Here is an 18,264-nt window from a genome sequence, read left to right as displayed (position 1 = left end):
ATTTGTGCATTAAGAAAAGAAAACAGCAAGTCTGCTCGTGTTTGTGTGTCAGTTGTGTAGCAATAAAGAGAAGTTTACGATGACTTAAAGTTGGCGTATGTAAGATTTTCAATATTTTCAAAATAAATTAACTAATAAAATAACTACAATCAAAATTAGATGGTTTTTTTTAAACATGTAGGTTCCAGTCTGTCCATATTTGATGTTATTAAATTACAAGTTTAATTAATAGCAAAGACCCTCCTTAAATGTTTGCCTACCAGTAATAAAAAAAGTGCTTTTTGTCATTTGTTATTACTTAAACTTGTAATTTAATAACACATCAAATATGGACAGACTGGAACCTACATGTTAAAAAAAATAATCTAATAATGATTGTAGTAATTTTATTAGTTAATTTATTTAGAAAATATTGAAAATCTTACATACTCCACCTTTAAACCGCTTAAGAGGTAAAACATCTTAGTTTTTTTCCTTAAACATGTTAGCAACACTCAGCACAATGCTAGAAGTTCATCAAAGCAAAGATGCTTTAACGTACTTTACTGTTTGAAACGCTTCATTTACTTTAAATAAAAACAACTAAATTACTTTAAGCGAAAGATGAACACGACTGATCACCGTTCCAGAGAAGACTAGACTTTGTTTCTCCCCTCTCAGGAAAACATCTACATGAAACATATTTGTATAATATCTGCCTTCGTCATGACTTACAATAAACCAGCAGCTGCTTTGGGCTCCACCATCAACTCAACTTTATTTATGAAGCCCTTTAAAACAACCAGAGCCGAAACAAAGAGCTGTACACAATCCGCCAAAATAAAAACAGAATAAAACAGTTCAAACGCAAATAAATAACAATGAAACAAAAGGTCATACAAGGAATAAGTAATTAAAGCAATAAAACAAACTGAATAAATAGTAAATAAAAGCAATAATGAAAATAAACGATGGGACACTGACCGGAAGCGATTTTATGTTGGGTTAAAGGCCAAGGAATAAAATCAACCAATCAGAGACTGAGCAGCCTTAAAGAGACAGCAGCTGAGTTTCGGATGGAAGGAGATGAGATGAGCTGCAGCAACGTTGAGTCGAGGCGGAACAAGAGAACCAGCGAGGGTGTGACCAAATGTTTATGAATAGATATCCTGAAACCTTCCCAGTAGGACTAAGCAATATGATATAAATAATAGGGGTTGGAAAATCAAATAGAAAAATTCAATATCTGCATTTTTTGCTTTACAATTTAAAAGTCTATTTTTTTGTGTGAAAAAAGTTTATTTGTGTTAAATAAATAAAAAATAGTCCATTATAAAATTTAGTCATTTTTATTTTTTTTTATTGATCTTCATCAGCAGAATGATTGTCAGGCTACTGTGTTACTTTTTCCTAATTGAAATAAAAAATGACGAGTAAAATAAAATCTTCGTACATTTCTTTTGTTTTTAGTCTACAAAAATCAGCAATATGGAGGAATCGTGAGAATCGCATTTTAAATCAAATCTGCACCCAAAAAATCAGAATCGAATCGGGACAAATGCATATCGTCACAGCCCTGGTAAAGTAAGTAAGTAAAGGTTTATCTACAAAGCGCCTTTCAAGATAAAAATCTCAAAGCACTTCACAACAAAACCTTAAACAATAAAACAACATAAAAAAAACCAAACATCCAGAAAAAGCATAAAAACAAAAAAAACTAAGTAGAAGCAAGATTAAAAAGACAATATGTTCTATTTACTGCAGTATTTTACTTATATATGTGCTTTACAGCACGCCCATGCACGCTGCAATACATGAACAAACATGGAGGAAGACGGTAGAAGACCAAACCGATGAGCTTGTTCCTAAAAGAAGAGCAACATCTGTCACATGAATGTGGTTTGGACATAAAAAGAGTGCCGTGGAACAGACAACAGCTGTTGGTAAAATATGCCAGTACCCAGTCCCACAACGGGCTCCAACACGACTAACTTATTTTATCACCTGCACAAGAATCACAACAAACAACACCGAGTCAACGAGCGAAAGGTGCAAAAGCAGCGTCGAGTGGTGGGGAAAGCGCTCATAAAAACTCCAGACATAACACTGCAACAGGCTTTTACATCTGGAACAGGATACAGCCATAGTTCCTGCAGATGGAAAGAGGTCACTGCATCTGCAAAGATATGGGTCCAATCTACACGGTCTAGAAACATGGGCTCTGGGAGTTGGTGCAAATCATAGACCGTAAATAAAAGACGGACGGAGCCTCCGGCAGTTAAAAGTGGAGCCTATGCAGAAGTGCATAAAACTGCAGTTCCCCCTTCATCCAATAGGGGCTGCAAAACAGAGCGAATCCCCATAGACTCCCATGTTAAAAAGACCAACTTCACAAACATGTTTACAGCCTGGTTCAAAAATCTATTTTCTGTTTAATAGTTCAGGTTTACCTTCATGACAACTGTAGGGGGGGGATTTTTTTCTAACTCGCCCGTTATAAAGTAATTTAATCTTGAAGTTCAGCAAATTTAGAGGCTCAATGTCAATCATCCACCATGACGCTCGCAGCCCCCCTCTCAGCTCCACCTCTTTCCCCGTATTTGTATTTTCCGGGTGAGACGACGCACATGCCCCTGCCAAGATGGCGATGGTAGGAACCGCCCACTGAGCTTCAATTCAGCTCTTCAGAAACCTACGGGTGACGTCACGGAGGCTCTGTCCATCTCTATATATACAGTCTATGGTGCAAACACGCTGTGGGTTTACATATTTATTTATATTCATTCATTGAAATCCCAAAATAATAACAATAACAATAATAATAATAATAATAATAATAATAATAATAATAATAATAATAATAATAATAATAATAATAATGATAATAATCAGGGCTTTGACAATGTGCTTGTGTCCCGATTAGATTCGATTCCGATTTTTTGGGTGCCGATTCGATTTAATTTGCGATTCTCACAATTCTTCAATTTTGCAGATTTGTTGTAGATTAAAAACAAAATAAATGTATAAAACTTTTTTTTTTTGCTCGTCTTTTTTCTTGATTTCAATGAGGAAAAAACAACACAATAGCCAGACCATCATTCTGCTGCTATAACGCCCAAGAAGACACGTAAAAAGATCAATTAAAACAATAAAATGACTAAAATTTCATAATGGACTGTTTTTATTTATTTGAAAAAAAAATTGTTAAAAAAAAATCAATTTTAAAATTGTGAAGCAAAAGATCCTGATTTTCCTGATTTTTTGATAGGATATTCCCACCCCTAATAATAATAATAATAATGAGATGTATATCGTTATCAGAACATAAAATGAGTTTTATCAGGATATGAAATCTTGGTCATATCGCCCAGCCCTTTGCTGAAGCAACGATTCATAAACCCGATCTATCTGACGTCTAAACTGCCTTTATGACCACAATGTACCGTATCGACAGCTACTTCCAGCAGGAAAAGCTCCAACTGGCTGTTCCACCATGACGATGAGTTCACTGCCCTCCAATGGCCTCCAGTCACCAGTACTCCACCCATTAGAGCACTGGGATGTGGTGGAACGGCAGATTCTCATCATGGATGTGCAGCAACCGCTTCATGTCTGGATGGGATAAAACTTCAGAGGAACGTTTCCAACACCTTGCTGAATTCATGCAGCTAAGAATTAAAGGAGAAAGTGCGAAGAAGCAGGACAAACAACTCAGAGAAAGCACCTTCAGACAGAGGCTTCTTCAGCTCCTCAGCTCTGTAACAGTCTTCCATAGCAACTCTCCACGGTAACTACTGACTCAATCTGTATTTTCTCCCACAGATACCACCAGTCTAGCAGTAAATATAAAACCTTTTAATGATGATGAAACCCACCTTTTCTGGGCTTCCTGTTTGCTGCGGCACTGCTCACAGTAATACTTGTACTCGCTGCATAGCGTCTCTGTGTTGCTGAAGCCCCTGCAGAGTAGAAACTCACACTTAACTGTTCAAACGTCTGTTAAATGAAATTTAACAACTCTGACTTGAGCATAAAAATGTCTCTTTTTCTTGTCGTCTTCCCTGAGGACCGATCCATCCAAGCAGCCAAGCATACCTGAGGCAGTGTGTGATCGACGTGTTCTGCTCCACGTCCACAGACAGATCCAGGAAGTCCTCGTCTTTACTGCTCACCTGCCACAAAGAAAAGATGCATCGCGTCACAACAGCTGTGTTTTTAAAACGACGAGCAAATCATCTAGTCTGACATTTTTCAACAGATTAACTTCAGAGTAGACTATTAAGAAAAACACTAATTTAGTGATCATTAAACAGGAACACAGGGCCGGATTAAAAATGTGCAGGCCCCTGGGCCCAGAATGTTCCAGGGGCCCCCTTGACCACCGCAAAAATGGAAAAATTGTGAATGATATACTGTGAAACAACATTTCTAACATCTCTCAGCCAGTGGTACCAATAGCAACACCTGGCTTTTATGTACATTTTGTTTTAAGTCCAAACTGCTGGTGTTTTCCCTACATGGGCCCCAGGTGGGCATGGGCCCCTGGCCATAAGGTCCATTGGCTAATCCGGCCTTGCAGGAACCTCTTTCTTCAACAAACCTTGAACATGTGATGGAACAATAAATACCTCGACAAAGATATGAAGGAAGCTCTTCAAAAGGAGGCTTAAAGGGTATTTGTGTAATAAATATGTGTATTAATGGTTCTTCTGTTAGGTTACACTACTGCTACTTAGAGATGCACCGATCCACTTTTTGGGAGTTCTGATCTAATACAGATATCTGAAATTTGAATATCTGCCGATACCAGATCTGTTTATGTGAACATTATTGTGACTATGGTTATTACTGCTGTTATAACTGTAAGATTTCATTAGGTTGTAATAAATGACCCATCCTTTCTGAAGTTACCTCACCAATACAAAGATAATAACATTACAGATCTAACAATTTCAACAAGTTTTATTCTGATTTGACACATTTTACCAAAATACAACTATAAATGTGTGGTTTTGAAACAAAGATCTTGCTTTTAGTGTAACAAAAAAAAAAAAAAAATCACATTTTAACTTTCAATGCATTTACTTTTTTTAAATATGTCCAAAACATGTCATCAAACACGTCTGCACTAGCTTGACTAGTGTGGTATCGGTATACTTTTATAAATACCAAGTTCGAGTACACACGCTTGGTATTGAGCCGATACAGATACTGGTATCGGTATCGGTGCATCCCTACGACTACTACTACTACTATTACAGTGATTCAGCAGACGCTTTTCCCTAAAGCGACTTCCATGTGAGAGTGAGAGCAACACAAGCAATAAATCAAACAGTAGGTCAGTGTTTGATTTATTGCTGCCCGTTTTAGACACGTTCCTCCTCAAAAACACCAGAGTCAGATTCCTGAACTTCATCATCAAGTTCTTTGCAGCCTGTAAACAAGTCTTCGTTTCATACAAGTGCGTTGAAGGAAACATGCAGGGCAGGGGGTCCTGAGGACCTGGACTGGGAAACGTGGCAATAGGGATGTTCTAGATAAGTCCGACCGCTGCGAGTCCACCAGGACGCAGGGGCTGCAGTGCAGCTTTAGACGCTTTTTTTTTCTTTTTGTAACATTTTAAAGCCGAAGTGTCCAAAGTCTGTCCTGCAGGTTTTCCATGTATCCCTGCTCCAACACACCTGGTCATGAACCTCATTTTATGTTTCTTTTTTTATTTTGAATATTTATATAGATTAAATTGTCGTGTTAAAAAAGGGATATTTTGTAAAAGTTTTTCTTTCTGCTTCTTCTTTTTTTTTTTTTTTTAAGAAAACACGACTTAATTAGCTGCCAAATACATTTTCCCAAGAAACTTTCAAATAGTACAATAGTACTTTTATACAATATGTATAAATAATGTCTGGCTAGGATTTAATAAAATAAATCAATTTGTTAGACATTTTGTGAATTTAAACACACTGTTGGTGGAATATTCAGCTCTGAAAGAATTTGGACACTTTTGGGAACATAATTATTTTGCTTGTTTACTAAAACATATCCAAGTGGCAGTTTTATACTGAAAAAATAACGAAACAAAGCTGTATCTTGGTCACCAAGGGGACATTCCTCTGTTAATTACCAGTCAGACAAACAGGTTAAAGGTCTGGAATTGATTTCATCTGCGACCTTTGGTTGTAGGGAAACACACAGCCAAATCAAGAGTAAAAATAAAAGAGGAGTAAAGCATTCATTATCCTCCAGGGCAGAAAAGTACGATAAAACTTTACCATCAAACATGACTAAAAATCCAGAGCCATCCAGATCAGGGCTACATGGTCACATGGGACTAAAAGGAAGAGGAAAGATTTAATTGGCTCATGCAAAGCTGGAGTTTGATCCGTGCAACATGCAGAGCCTCACTGCTGAGAAGCAGGACACACTGAGCCGGGTGGATTTTCATGTTTAAAAGGGATTTACTGTCTGCTTGGACTCAGACAAACACGCTCCACGGTACGGATGGACAACAGCCGAGCAGATCAGCTGATCTCAGCCTGATTAAGCAGCAAACAACAAGATGGCTGCAGGAAATCTTTCCCTCGCTGACATTCAGCCCCGAAATATCAGGAGCTTTTAATCTATCATGATACCATTTGTCCATAGACTGTAAATAAAAAGATGGGCGGAGCCTCAACGACCCCCAACTGCAGTTTGGAGAATGGGGCGGGACTGGATATTGGGTGTGGTTGGATGTCAAATGGGCCTGGTTAGGGTTCGGGTTCGTCAGTCTGTATATAGAGATGGACGGAGCCGCCGTGACATCTTCCGTAGGTTTCTGAAGAGCTGAATTGACGCTCGGAGGGCGGTTCCTACCATCACCATCTTAGCAGGGGCATGCGTGTCGTCTCACCCAAAAAATACAAATATGGGCAAAGAGGTGGAGCTGAGAGGGGGGATGTGAGCGTCATGGTGGATGATTGACATCGAGCGAACTCCGAGCTTTCTGTAGCTAAGAGCTAACCGAGCTAACCCGGAGATTACAGGAGCTAACCAGCTAACAGAGGTAAGCGGGCTAAAGCTATGTCACGTTGTTAACCGGCTAAAAACCGCGGTTGTTCTAAGTTCTTCTTACTTGAAGCGGAAGATTGGTACCTGTCAATCAAATGGACACGCCCCTAATTTAAGAGATTAAATTACTTTTAAATGGGCGAGTTAGAAAAAAATTCACTCCTCCCACAGTTGTCATGAAGGTAAACCTGGACTATAAAGCGAAAATGGATTTTTGAACCAGGCTGTAAACATGTTTATTTCGGCCGTGAAGTTGGCCTTTTTAACATGGGAGTCTATTGGGATTCGCGCTGTTCTGCGGCCCCTAGTGGATGAAGGGGGAACTGCAGTTTTTGACGCTTCCGCGTAGGCTTCACTTTTAACCACCAGAGTTTCCCGCTTGATTTGGTCCCATCCACAAAATAAAGTTATTTCCAGACTTCTTATTGTGTGTAAAAATTTCCAAACCTCATCTCATCGGGATGAAACTGCTTCCCAAACCCTCCAAACCACTCACAGCTTCACAGTTGAGGCATCGCGTCTCGTTGGTCAGAGTTCCTTGGAAGATCTCGTGGACCCAAGTCTGCTGAGTCTCTTTTCCTCCTCCTCCTCCTCCTCCTCCTTCCCCTTCTCCTTCTCCTCCTCCTCCTTCACTTCCACCTCCTCCTCCTCCGTTCTGTACCAGCTTTCCATTCTGCTGCCGCTCCTGACTCTTCTCCTCCTGGAGGAGGTCTGCAATGGTGTTGAGGAGGTAGTTAAGGAATTCATGTGCATCCTGCTGCATGTAGTTGTCAAACAGCTCTGCGCAGGAGAGACGTGGCAACGTGACATGTGGGAGAGAGATAAGAGAGGATGAAGGAAAGCGTTAGAGAGAAAAGAGAAAACAACACCAACACAAGTGCAGGGAATTAAGATTCCAGTCTCTTTTATACTGGATGCAGCTGGCGACGTTGCGTCCTCAGCTGTGTCATTAACTTCCCAGCTGACATCTTCCCTTTTCTCAGCTCTCTGCCTCATTAACAGATGAAAGAGCTGCTGAAAACGGGCAAAGGATGGAGGAACATTTCAGATATCTAAACTTCTGGCAGGGTAGGGGGGGGAAGTCGATTTCCGGAGTGATAATCCAGGAAGTCTGGTGCTTCAACATGAGCAGCAGCAGCTGCTCAATGAATATTCTACTTCAGAGCATCTTGCAAAGTTGGGACTCATCGCGGATCGCTACCGTTTTCTTTCCTCAACCGGGAAATGAATTTCTTAGGAGGGATGACGCCGACTTTCTTCTTCTGTGTGGCGATGCTGTTGAACAGGTCGGCCAGGCAGGTGAGGAGGGACTCCTTACGACGAGGCTGCACCTGAAGAGGAGGAGACGGGATCGTTCTGTCATCCCATTAAGACCACAACGGTTTATAAACTGGTTTTTGGGCATTCTTTAAGCCTTGAAATCATGGAGACAAGCCCAGTAACAGATGCATGCAAACTTTACCCTGAACAACCGTTTCTAGCTGAATTTCAGAATCCGTTTACATTAGAGATGTCCGATATTATTGGCATATATGTATTATCGGCATATAGATATTATTGGTAACAATATTATCGGCATATAGATATTACCGGTAAGCCAATTTTATCGGCATACCGATATTATCGGCAGATAGCTATTATCGGCATACCGCTATAATCGGCACATAGATATTATCCGCATATAGATTTTATTGGCATACTGATATTATCGGCATATAGATATTGTCGGCATACTGATATCATCAGTATATAGACATTATCAGCATACCGATATTATCGGCAGATAAATATTGTCGGCACACCGCTATAATCGGCATACCGCTATAATCGGCATATAGATATTATCGGCATATAGACATTATCGGCATACAGACATTATCGGCATGTTGATATTATCGGCATATAGACATTATCGGCATACAGATATTATCGGCATACCGATAATTTCGGTTGAAATTGACATTAAAATGCAATATTGGAAATTATCGGTATCGGTTTTTATTTTTTTTAATGACATAACTTTTACACAGTGTGCTCATTTTATTTATTAAACTCTTCAGCAACGTCTCCTCAAAATGACAAAATATAAGAAATTTAATATTCATGTTGCTCCAAAAATAAGAGTTGGACAAAATGGGTATATCGGACATTGTAGAAAATAAGCTAATATTGAACATCCCTGGTTTCCACGCGTGAGGACAGGAACAACAACTACCATACCACCAGTCTCAGAGGGAAATTTTGACCAGATCAGAATCTTCCAATGTGTTTATTTCCACGAAGCATTTTTCTTCAGATGAGGCTTTAATCTGAATATTTGTGTTGTTATCAAATGGCTCGTGATCTTTCTGCAGTTATTATCAACCAAATCATCTCATTTTGATCAGCAGAAATTAATTTTCAGCTGTTTAATCAAAGCTTGAAAAAAGTATTTTTTTTATGATAAAATCCTTTTAAATCCAACTGTTCCCATTTTAATAAATCATTACAATCAGTCTGCCACAGAAATAAAAGTTTGATCTGTAACTGTAATAATAATCTCCAGGCTAGTTAGTGATGTGAAAACTAACAGGATGAATTTGGGCTCAGAATGAGGAAGAAAGGTGGAAAAACTAAACAGAAAACCTTCCTTAATCCATAGTTTCACTGTGGGCAGACGGATCATTAACAGACGTTTAGGTGTGTCTGCTATCTGCACGGCTTCTGAAGGACAGCAGATGAATTACCAGCCTGCTTGTCTGAAAGCTTCAACAGAACGTCGATGATCTCTTACCTTGTATGCCAGCACCTTCTCTCTGAACGGCCGACAGAAATACAGAGCCTGCAGCACCGAGTTGCAGTAGCAGGTGTTGCCAAACTGGAAAAGGAGACAAAAGATGGAGGTTTTCCATTTGATTTGTCTTTATTTGCAACAAATAAACTATAAAACCAGACAGACTCAACGACCCCCGACTGCAGTTTGGAGAATGGGGCGGGACTGGATATTGGGCGTGGTTGGATGTCAAATGGGCCTGGTTAGGGTTCGGGTTAGTCATAGACTGTTTATAGAGATGGACGGAGCCTCCGTGACATCACCCATAGGTTTCTGAAGAGCTGAATTGAAACTCAGTGGGCGGTTCCTACCATCGCCATCTTGGCAGGGGCAGGCGTCTCAATATACAATACAAATAAGGGCAAAGAGGTTGAGCTGAGAGGGGGGCCGTGAGCATCAATGGTGGATGATTGACATCGAGCGAACTCTGAGCTTTCTGTAGCTAAGAGCTAACCTGGAGATAACGGGAGCTAACCAGCTAACTGGGATAAAACCGGGCTTAAGCTAAGTCATGTTGTTAACCGGCCGAAAACCGCGGTTGTTCTACGTTCTTACTTGAAGCGGGAGATCGGGTACCTGTCAATTAAATTACCTTCAAATGGGCGAGTTAGAAAAAAATTCACTCCCCCCACAGTTGTCATGAAGGTAAACCTGACCTATTAAACCAAAAATGGATTTTTTTGTACCAGGCTGTAAATATGCTGAAGGAGTTGAAGTGGATGAAGGAGGAACTGCAGTTTTATACACTTCCGCATAGGCTTCACTTTTAACCGCCAGGAGGGGTTAGTGTCAGGGTTAATCCAATCAAAATGTTGAGGGGCTGGGCTGGATGTCCAGCCCCTCAACATTTCTCCAGTCTGCAGCCAAGACCCTCTCGACAGACTGGGCACCATTATTAGAAGTGTGAGAGGGTTACTCCCGGTTTTACGGATGGAAGTGCGTCACTGCTGAGTCTGTTGTGTTTCCTAAAGATACTTACATTTACCAATCCAAAGTAGTGTTCATTTACGGGAAACTGTTCCGGTCCAATCTCCTTTTCCAAGGCAGAGGCATTGGCGCCCTGACGGGCAAGAAAACAGGACAAACGTTTTCACATCGGTCAGGACAGTCAGACCACTGACATGCAAGATGATTAATGCAAACCAGTACAGCCACGTAGCCATTTCTCACACCATCATCCAACCTTTCTGAGCACCATATTCCACAAGAAAACATCCATTTCCCTTCATTTCCTCTCTGCTTCTGGTTTCCTGCTCTATTTTCTCCAAGCTCTGCTGGAAGAAAAACCATCATTTTCTTCCCTACAACCTGTTTCTCCTGTTGTGTTAGATGTCATTGTCTCCAGCTGATTACTGCTGGTCTGTTGCGTGTTCAAACGTTCAAACTACAAGTTCGTGTCCAGGACATCACTCATTAAAGATTTTTGCACAAAATTACAAAAAATAAAATGTTACAAGACAACATATAGTTTAACTTAATGTGTCTATGTGTAAAAAGATGGTGTATTATCTGTAACTGAGGACATCAGGCATTGCCACAAGCCACAGGTGTCTGAAGCCAGATGCAGCTGACAGGCTCGTATTTCTTGCCAAAGATGTGTAAATTAAACAAAAAATAGCAAGAATGTCATAATACATGTATGTTAGAAATAAGCTTTAATTAACATTCAGGGATTTTTTTTCCAAACAGTATTTTGTATGAAAGAGATAAATTTTCTCTAAACACATGTTAAGTGGAAAGAAACGTTCATTTTTATGACCTCATTGTCAAAGTGGGAAATTGTTTTGGTTATTTAATGTCAAAATACTCTAAAAGGAATAACTATTTTTCTTCCAAGAGGAAACGCTTTTAGTTATTATTTATTTGTTTTTTTTAAATTTTAGAATAAAGTTACAGACATGAAGTGAGGTAAATGTATGATCAAAACTTAAAAACTATCTCACAGTGGAAACGCTTGAAGAGCAAACATGTTGTTACTTATAATGTTTACAGCGGCAACGCCTGCATCTCTTTTTACAATATTGTTTAACAGCTTGTTTAGTTGCACTTTAAATTCAGGTGAACTTCGAGGCTGACTGCAATAAAAGCATTTTTTTTAAAAAAGAATAATTTTTGACGTCTGTAATTTATGACTATTTTTTTCTTGACATTTGGGGTAAAAAATAGATTAAAATCAAAAATCAGATTTGGTTTAAAAAAAATCGGAAATTTTATTTTTTGGCCATATCACCCAGCAATTTATATATACAAACAAAAACAAGCAGGATCCGGCATGAATTCGGTCATTCGTGGATAATCAGGTCATGTTAAGGTTTTTAAAATGTGACTTGATGTTTTAATGACACCAGACAGGCAGTTTTGACTGAAGTGAATCCGTAAAACGCTAAAAATTCGTAAAATCCTGATTTTAATCTAAAACCAATGAAACGTTCAGCCCGTACTGTGGAAAGGTGGTCTCCTGCTGCTGTAGCCCACCTGCTTAGAGGTTGGACGTGTTCTGAGACGCTATTCTGCACCATAGAACTGTGTGAGTTGTATCTTTTATTTATTTTATTGTTCCTTTTATTTTATTCTGTATTTATTTGTTTTTAATTGTTTTACCTCTTTTTATTATTTTAACAACATTACTATTTTGTGTTATTTTTATTTTGTGATGTTTAACTTTGTGCGACATTCTGATTTATAAAATAAAGTGGATTGGATTGGTTGGATCCAGTGGTTTTCTGACTTTTTGTTGTCTTCTTATAATCTCCAACCAGTTTGCCCATTCCTCTCTTCTCTCTGGCAACACCAGATGGTTGTGTGTGAGAATCTGAGATGTCCGATATTATTATCTGCCAATCGATATTATCGGCAAATATCGGCATTCAAATGATACATTGGATATTACCTGTATTGGTTTTTACTTTATTTTACACAATATGCAGATATTATTGACTAATTTTTTCTGCAAAGTCAGTTTTCCAGGTAGTTTAGAGCAAAATTTGCTCCAACAATATCAGTTTATTGGTTTCAGAAGTTAAGAGCTGGACAAAATCTGTGTCGGATTTCAGTAAAAAAAAAAAAAAAAAAAAAAAGTCAATATCAAACATTCCCAGTGAAAATCCCAGTAGGTCACCAGTTTCTGAAACAAACATGCCACATTCAAAGTATTCCTTACTCAGTTTGAAGTTCAGCAAGTCGTCTTGACCATGTCTACATGACCAAACGCACCGACTCGTGTGATTGGCTGATGAGTTATTTGTGTAACAAGCAACTGAACTTAATGAAGAATGTGTGTTTGTATGATTAATGTTCCACAAAAAGTTTTATTCACCACTTAACATGCATGTCTGAATAAATCACATTCTTTAACAGGTCTAACACATTGCATTTGGTTTAAACGCCACTTCAGCTTCCAGCAGAACGGTTGTGTCTCCTTTTGTAACTTGATTTATACTTTTATCTCATCAAGTATTTCAACCTGGAGAAAACGAGCACGTTTTAGAGAAAGTCCTGATCTGCAACGCTACCTTTCAGCTCTGCCCGGCTCTAATTCCACAGCTTCATCAGCCAAATTGATTTTCTGAAACAACAAATGCCTCCCAGGAAGCAGCTGGTGCGTCGCCAAAGTGGCGAACAAACCAGCACGCTCACCAGTGCCGGCTAATTTCAAGCCCGGCTTGTGTTTGACTGATAAGTGATGCTCGGCGAACATGGTGCGATGTAGAAACCCTCGCATCAGCTGCAAACTGAAAAAGACCACAGCAGACTTCTGGTGGTCATCTGGCGTGTCGACGGTACAGCTACATTCAGAGGCTTCCTGCTGCAAGGCCTCCAAAACACAGCTGGCACATCTGGAGCAAATAAAGCAAAGTCAAGGTGTCCAACTTCTTCAAGCTGGAGATCTGCACTTGTTGACTGACTTCTGAAGAAGCTTTTCCTTCTTTTCACTTGTCAGGTTACCAAACAGCTCAGAAACCAGCTTAAAAGGTGTGTTTTCTCTCCAATGAAACTCTTGTAGTGGTGCGTGTGTGTGTGTGTGTGTGTGTGAGCGCAGCTCAGCACAAACAGACTTAACTGTGTAGAAAGACTCATTTTAAAGAGACACATTCATCACTGCACTGTGCACTGTTTCCATCCTGGGAGAGGAGGTGGAGGTGGTGGAGGAATACAAGTATCTTGGAGTTCAGCTGGACAACAAACTGGACTGGAAATGCAACACTGACTACATCTACAAGAAAGGTCAGAGCAGACTGTACTTCTTAAGGAAGCTGAGATGGTTTAACGTCTGCACCAAGATGTTGCATATCTTCTAGAAGTCTGTTGTGGAGAGTGCAGTCAGCTTTGCAGCATCTGCTGGGGTAGTAGCATCAGAACCAGAGACTTGAAGAGAATCAACAAACTGATCCAGAAAGCTGGTTCTGTGCTTGGAGTAACTCTGGAGCTGCTGGAGCTGATTGTCCAAAGAAGAATGCTGCACAAGCTGATGAAGATGATGGAGGATTCTTCACACCCTCTCCACAACACTGATGAAACAACAAAGTGTGTTCAATGAGAGGCTTCTTCAGGTCCGATGCAAGACTGAAAGATACAGAAGATCATTCCTGCCAGCAGCCATCAGCCTCCCGAACAAAACCTCCTCAAATTAATTAGTATATATTACAATATTGAATTTCCCTTTGGGGATTAATAAAGTATTTTTCATTTAATTCATAAAACTTTCTAGTTTCAAATACCCTGATCTAAAATGAGCTTCTACAAACTAAAATAGCTGCAAATTTGGCGAACCATGACTCGGCATGAGAACCATGACTCGTTCTCAGCACGAGAACCCTGACTCGGCACGAGAACCCTAGCTCTGATAGTGAACCCCAACTCGGCACAAGAACCCTGACTCGACACGAGAACCCTGTGCAGAGAAAACATGCAGGCTGCGTCTTTTGACAGGACTCGTATCATTTTTCCATCAGCAACATGTAAACACACACAGCAGTGTTACCTGACTGGAGTGTTTCCGTACACAAAATGCTTGTTTTGATAGATATCAGTCATAAAACACATGATCAACAATAATTGACACAACTTTTACTTTGAAGTGTTAATAATCACATTTTGGGGCAAAGCGGTGCAGCCAAGCTAGCATGCTAAGCTAGCTGGTTTAATCCTGTCCTCACGTAAACAAACCAAAACTAGCTGATTAACTCTCCCACGCGCCTGCTTTAACCCTAAATATGCCCTGTTGTCGCTTCAAATACGAATATCTGAAAAGCTGAGTGACGTTCAGGACAGAGTACAACTTTCTGAAAGACTGGTTGTTTTTAACATGTTGTCCTGCGAGGTTAGCCGACAGGCTAACGGGGCAGCTAGCTCCGCGTCCAGGCTCTCCAGCCCGGCCAGCGGACACCTCCCCCCGCGGAGCTTTAAGACCAGCCGCAAGGACGAGTCTGACCTCCTTACCATCGTACAAATCGAGGCGATCTTTCGGACTGTCATCAGTATTTCCATCCGTAAGCCGCCATGCTGGACCGAACCGCGATGGTGAAATAATCAGAGCCGATCCGGCTGCAGAGTTCCGGAAGGGAGAGTCTGTCACTCCGGTCTGATAGTAGCGCCAAGCGCAGGAAATGACAGGACTCCCTTCCGGTGTTGGATTTCAAAATAAGTTGTTTTTTTAAAAAAAAATTTTCACACATCACATTCTTTATTATGTACGGAAGAGTATGAGGGTCACTGAATAAAAAAACAAATCTGTGAATTTTGACTTTAACCTCAGAATTCTGACATTAAAGCCAGAATTCTGAGATCAATTTAATTCAATTCAACTTTATTTATATAGAATCAAATCACAATGTTGCCATCTCAAGACGCTTTACAGACAGGAAATAAAAAACTAAAATGAAAGTCAATTCATAATAGCCTATAAAAGGAAACCAACAGATTGAGTTGGAGGGTCCAACTCAATCTGTTGAGTTGGAGGGTCCAACTCAATCTCCCACCCTGAGCAAGCACACTGGCGACAGTGGGAAGGAAAAAAACTCCCTTTTAACAGGAAGGAAACCTCCGACAGAACCCGGCTCAAGGACAGGCAGCCATCTGCCTCTGCTGTGTGGGAGGAAGAGGACAGAAAGACAACAGACAACAGGAACTGCTACTCCCGGCCAGGGAGACCTGCTGACAAGAGACATACAAGTTAATGATGCAACACTGTTATTGGGAAGGGGAAATAAGAGAGAGATAAAGAGAAAGACGCTCAGTGTATCAGGAAATGTCCTTCAGCAGTCTAAACCTATAACAACATAACTAAGGAATGCTAACCATCCCTAGCTATAGGACTTATCAAAAACATAAGTCTTCAGCCTAGTCTTAAAGGTGAGGAGGGTGTCCCTAACACTAACTTGGAGCTTATTCCATAAATCAGAATTAAAGTCAGAATTCTGAGGAGCCACGCAGCGCAAAATAACGCTGCGTGGTTACCTTGCATAAGCAGCAATTCTAACATTTCTGAACTGTGGCTTACACACTATACACAGCTCAATGGAAACACCTGCAAATCGCAATTGTTTTTTGTCAAAACTGTCAAAGGTTGCTTTCATTTTGCAAAAGAATGAAATGGGAGCACAGCTACTGGAAACCCAGGCGTTAAAAGTGTATTCTTAACTTGTAGTTAAACCTTTTAGAAAAAAAAGTCAGAATTCTGACTTTTTTCACAGAATTATTTATTTTATTCAGTGGCCCTAATACTCTTCCGTAATTATACAAGCAGTTTGCAGTATAAAACTGAGAAGTACAAAACTGAACAATACATACGCTATGGGGTTATAATTTCTTAGGAGCAGCTATTACATAAATAACAATAGTCACATAAATACACAAAAAAGAGTCTTAATGGCTTTCATGTTAGTGGAACACTTGATAGAATTAATATTTTGTTTGGCCTCATTACTAAGAATAGAGAAAAGCGGCTTTTGATTATTTCAAAATAACTCAGCTAACACGCATTTCCGTACTCGTCAAAAGTATATACACACCTTTGTTATTTTTTATTTATTTATTCATTTATTTATTTTTGTTTCCAGTACATTGTTGTGGTTTTCCCACCATTATCGATCTATTATTCTTTTCCTTTGTAATATATTGTTTAGAGTTTCTTATTCTGATTTTTTTGTTGGTTTGAGTGAATCTGAAAATCCCACAGGATCTTAACCCTTTCATTCTCCACCACCTTGGGAGGTGTCTCCCATTGGGACTTGGGGGTTTCCAGTCCATATTCTGCACAGATGTTTCTGTACTCGATGTAGCTACTTAGTTATGGTGTTCCATGCGTTCTTTACTTGGTAGTATTTTGGACCCTGTTGTGAGGTGCTGGATTGTTTCTGGGTTTTGTCTGCACCTGAGTCCTGCTGGATGTTGTAGATCTGACTATCGATAGTCATGGTACTTGCGCTTGTGCTGCCATGATTAACACCTCTGTGCTGTCCTTCAGCTCGGCTCTTTTTAGCCATTGGTAGAACTTGTTCATATCAACCATTTCAGCTGTCAGTGGACCATCCTATGCATGGCCTTTTCCTCCCATGATGGTTCCTCCATTTCATTCTCCTCCAGGTTCCTGTGACTGAGACGTTCATTGAGTGGTTCATCCTTTTGGGGCCCTCTTCCGGATGTATTCATGAGGTTGGATGTTTCAGGCTCACTAGTCCTCCTCCCTCATGGGATGTTTGGTGGAACACAAAATGCATGGTGAACAGCTTCTGTGTTTTAATGTTAAATCACTTTAAAAATGTTACTTTCTTGTCAATTATTTAATTGTAGTCTACTGAGATTGTTACACGTCATTAACGAAGAGAAGCAAAAGTCCAAGAAGTAGCACCCCATGTTTTATTTTGAAGGTGAAAGCGACAGACTTCCGGTATTGCTTTGGGTTACTTTGCAGTTTCCTGCTGTCCAGATGCGAGGGAGTGCCGCCGACGCACAACTCAGTTCGATTCCTGACACAGGGCTGGAATCGGTGGGCGGTGCGAAAGCGTGACAGCAAAGGAATTTAATAGCTAAGTACTTTCACTCAGCTAGTTCATTTCTGGAGGTATTTATAGATGTATGTATGCAGCATTTAAATAGTATTGTCTTACCAGCTGCCTCTGTGGGTATAACTTTCATCTGCCCACACCGTTCATATTTTTTAAAGTGGACGTAAAAGTTTTAAAAACCACTAGAAGTGACAACTAAGAGAGGTCAAACAGTCTTTAATACTGAAAAAACAAGAATAAAACTTGTGATTTGGCTTGTTATCAATGAAGTGTAAGTCTGTCGCTGTGATAAAAAACATGCAATGCAGTAAAAAAAAAAAAGTGAATGAAAAATATAATTTGATGTTTGAATTTACAAAACTGCCTTTACTTTTTACATTCAACAAAAACTTTAGTTGTAATAAACAATTATTTAAAGCA

General features: G+C 39.8%; 1 protein-coding gene across 1 annotated transcript in view; it reads right to left on the bottom strand.

The window, feature by feature from the left end:
- Positions 1-15,409, bottom strand: part of usp12b (ubiquitin specific peptidase 12b) — a 26,174-nt gene extending 10,765 nt beyond the window's left edge. Inside the window, exons 1-7 of the mRNA XM_079257408.1 lie at positions 15,278-15,409; positions 10,818-10,898; positions 9,800-9,883; positions 8,228-8,357; positions 7,523-7,806; positions 4,075-4,151; positions 3,855-3,938 (exon numbers count right to left, since the gene is read on the bottom strand). Of these exons, the coding sequence (XP_079113534.1) occupies positions 3,855-3,938; positions 4,075-4,151; positions 7,523-7,806; positions 8,228-8,357; positions 9,800-9,883; positions 10,818-10,898; positions 15,278-15,325 (788 nt within the window). The 5' untranslated portion in view covers positions 15,326-15,409. The remainder of the gene's footprint in view (positions 1-3,854; positions 3,939-4,074; positions 4,152-7,522; positions 7,807-8,227; positions 8,358-9,799; positions 9,884-10,817; positions 10,899-15,277) is intronic.
- Between the last annotated feature and the right edge of the window lie 2,855 nt (positions 15,410-18,264).

Source organism: Telmatherina bonti, assembly GCF_933228915.1.
Source record: "Telmatherina bonti genome assembly, chromosome: 18".
Lineage (NCBI taxonomy): Eukaryota > Metazoa > Chordata > Actinopteri > Atheriniformes > Telmatherinidae > Telmatherina > Telmatherina bonti.
The sequence above is the reverse complement of the archived record's forward strand: the minus strand, read 5'-3'. Positions and strand labels throughout refer to the sequence as shown.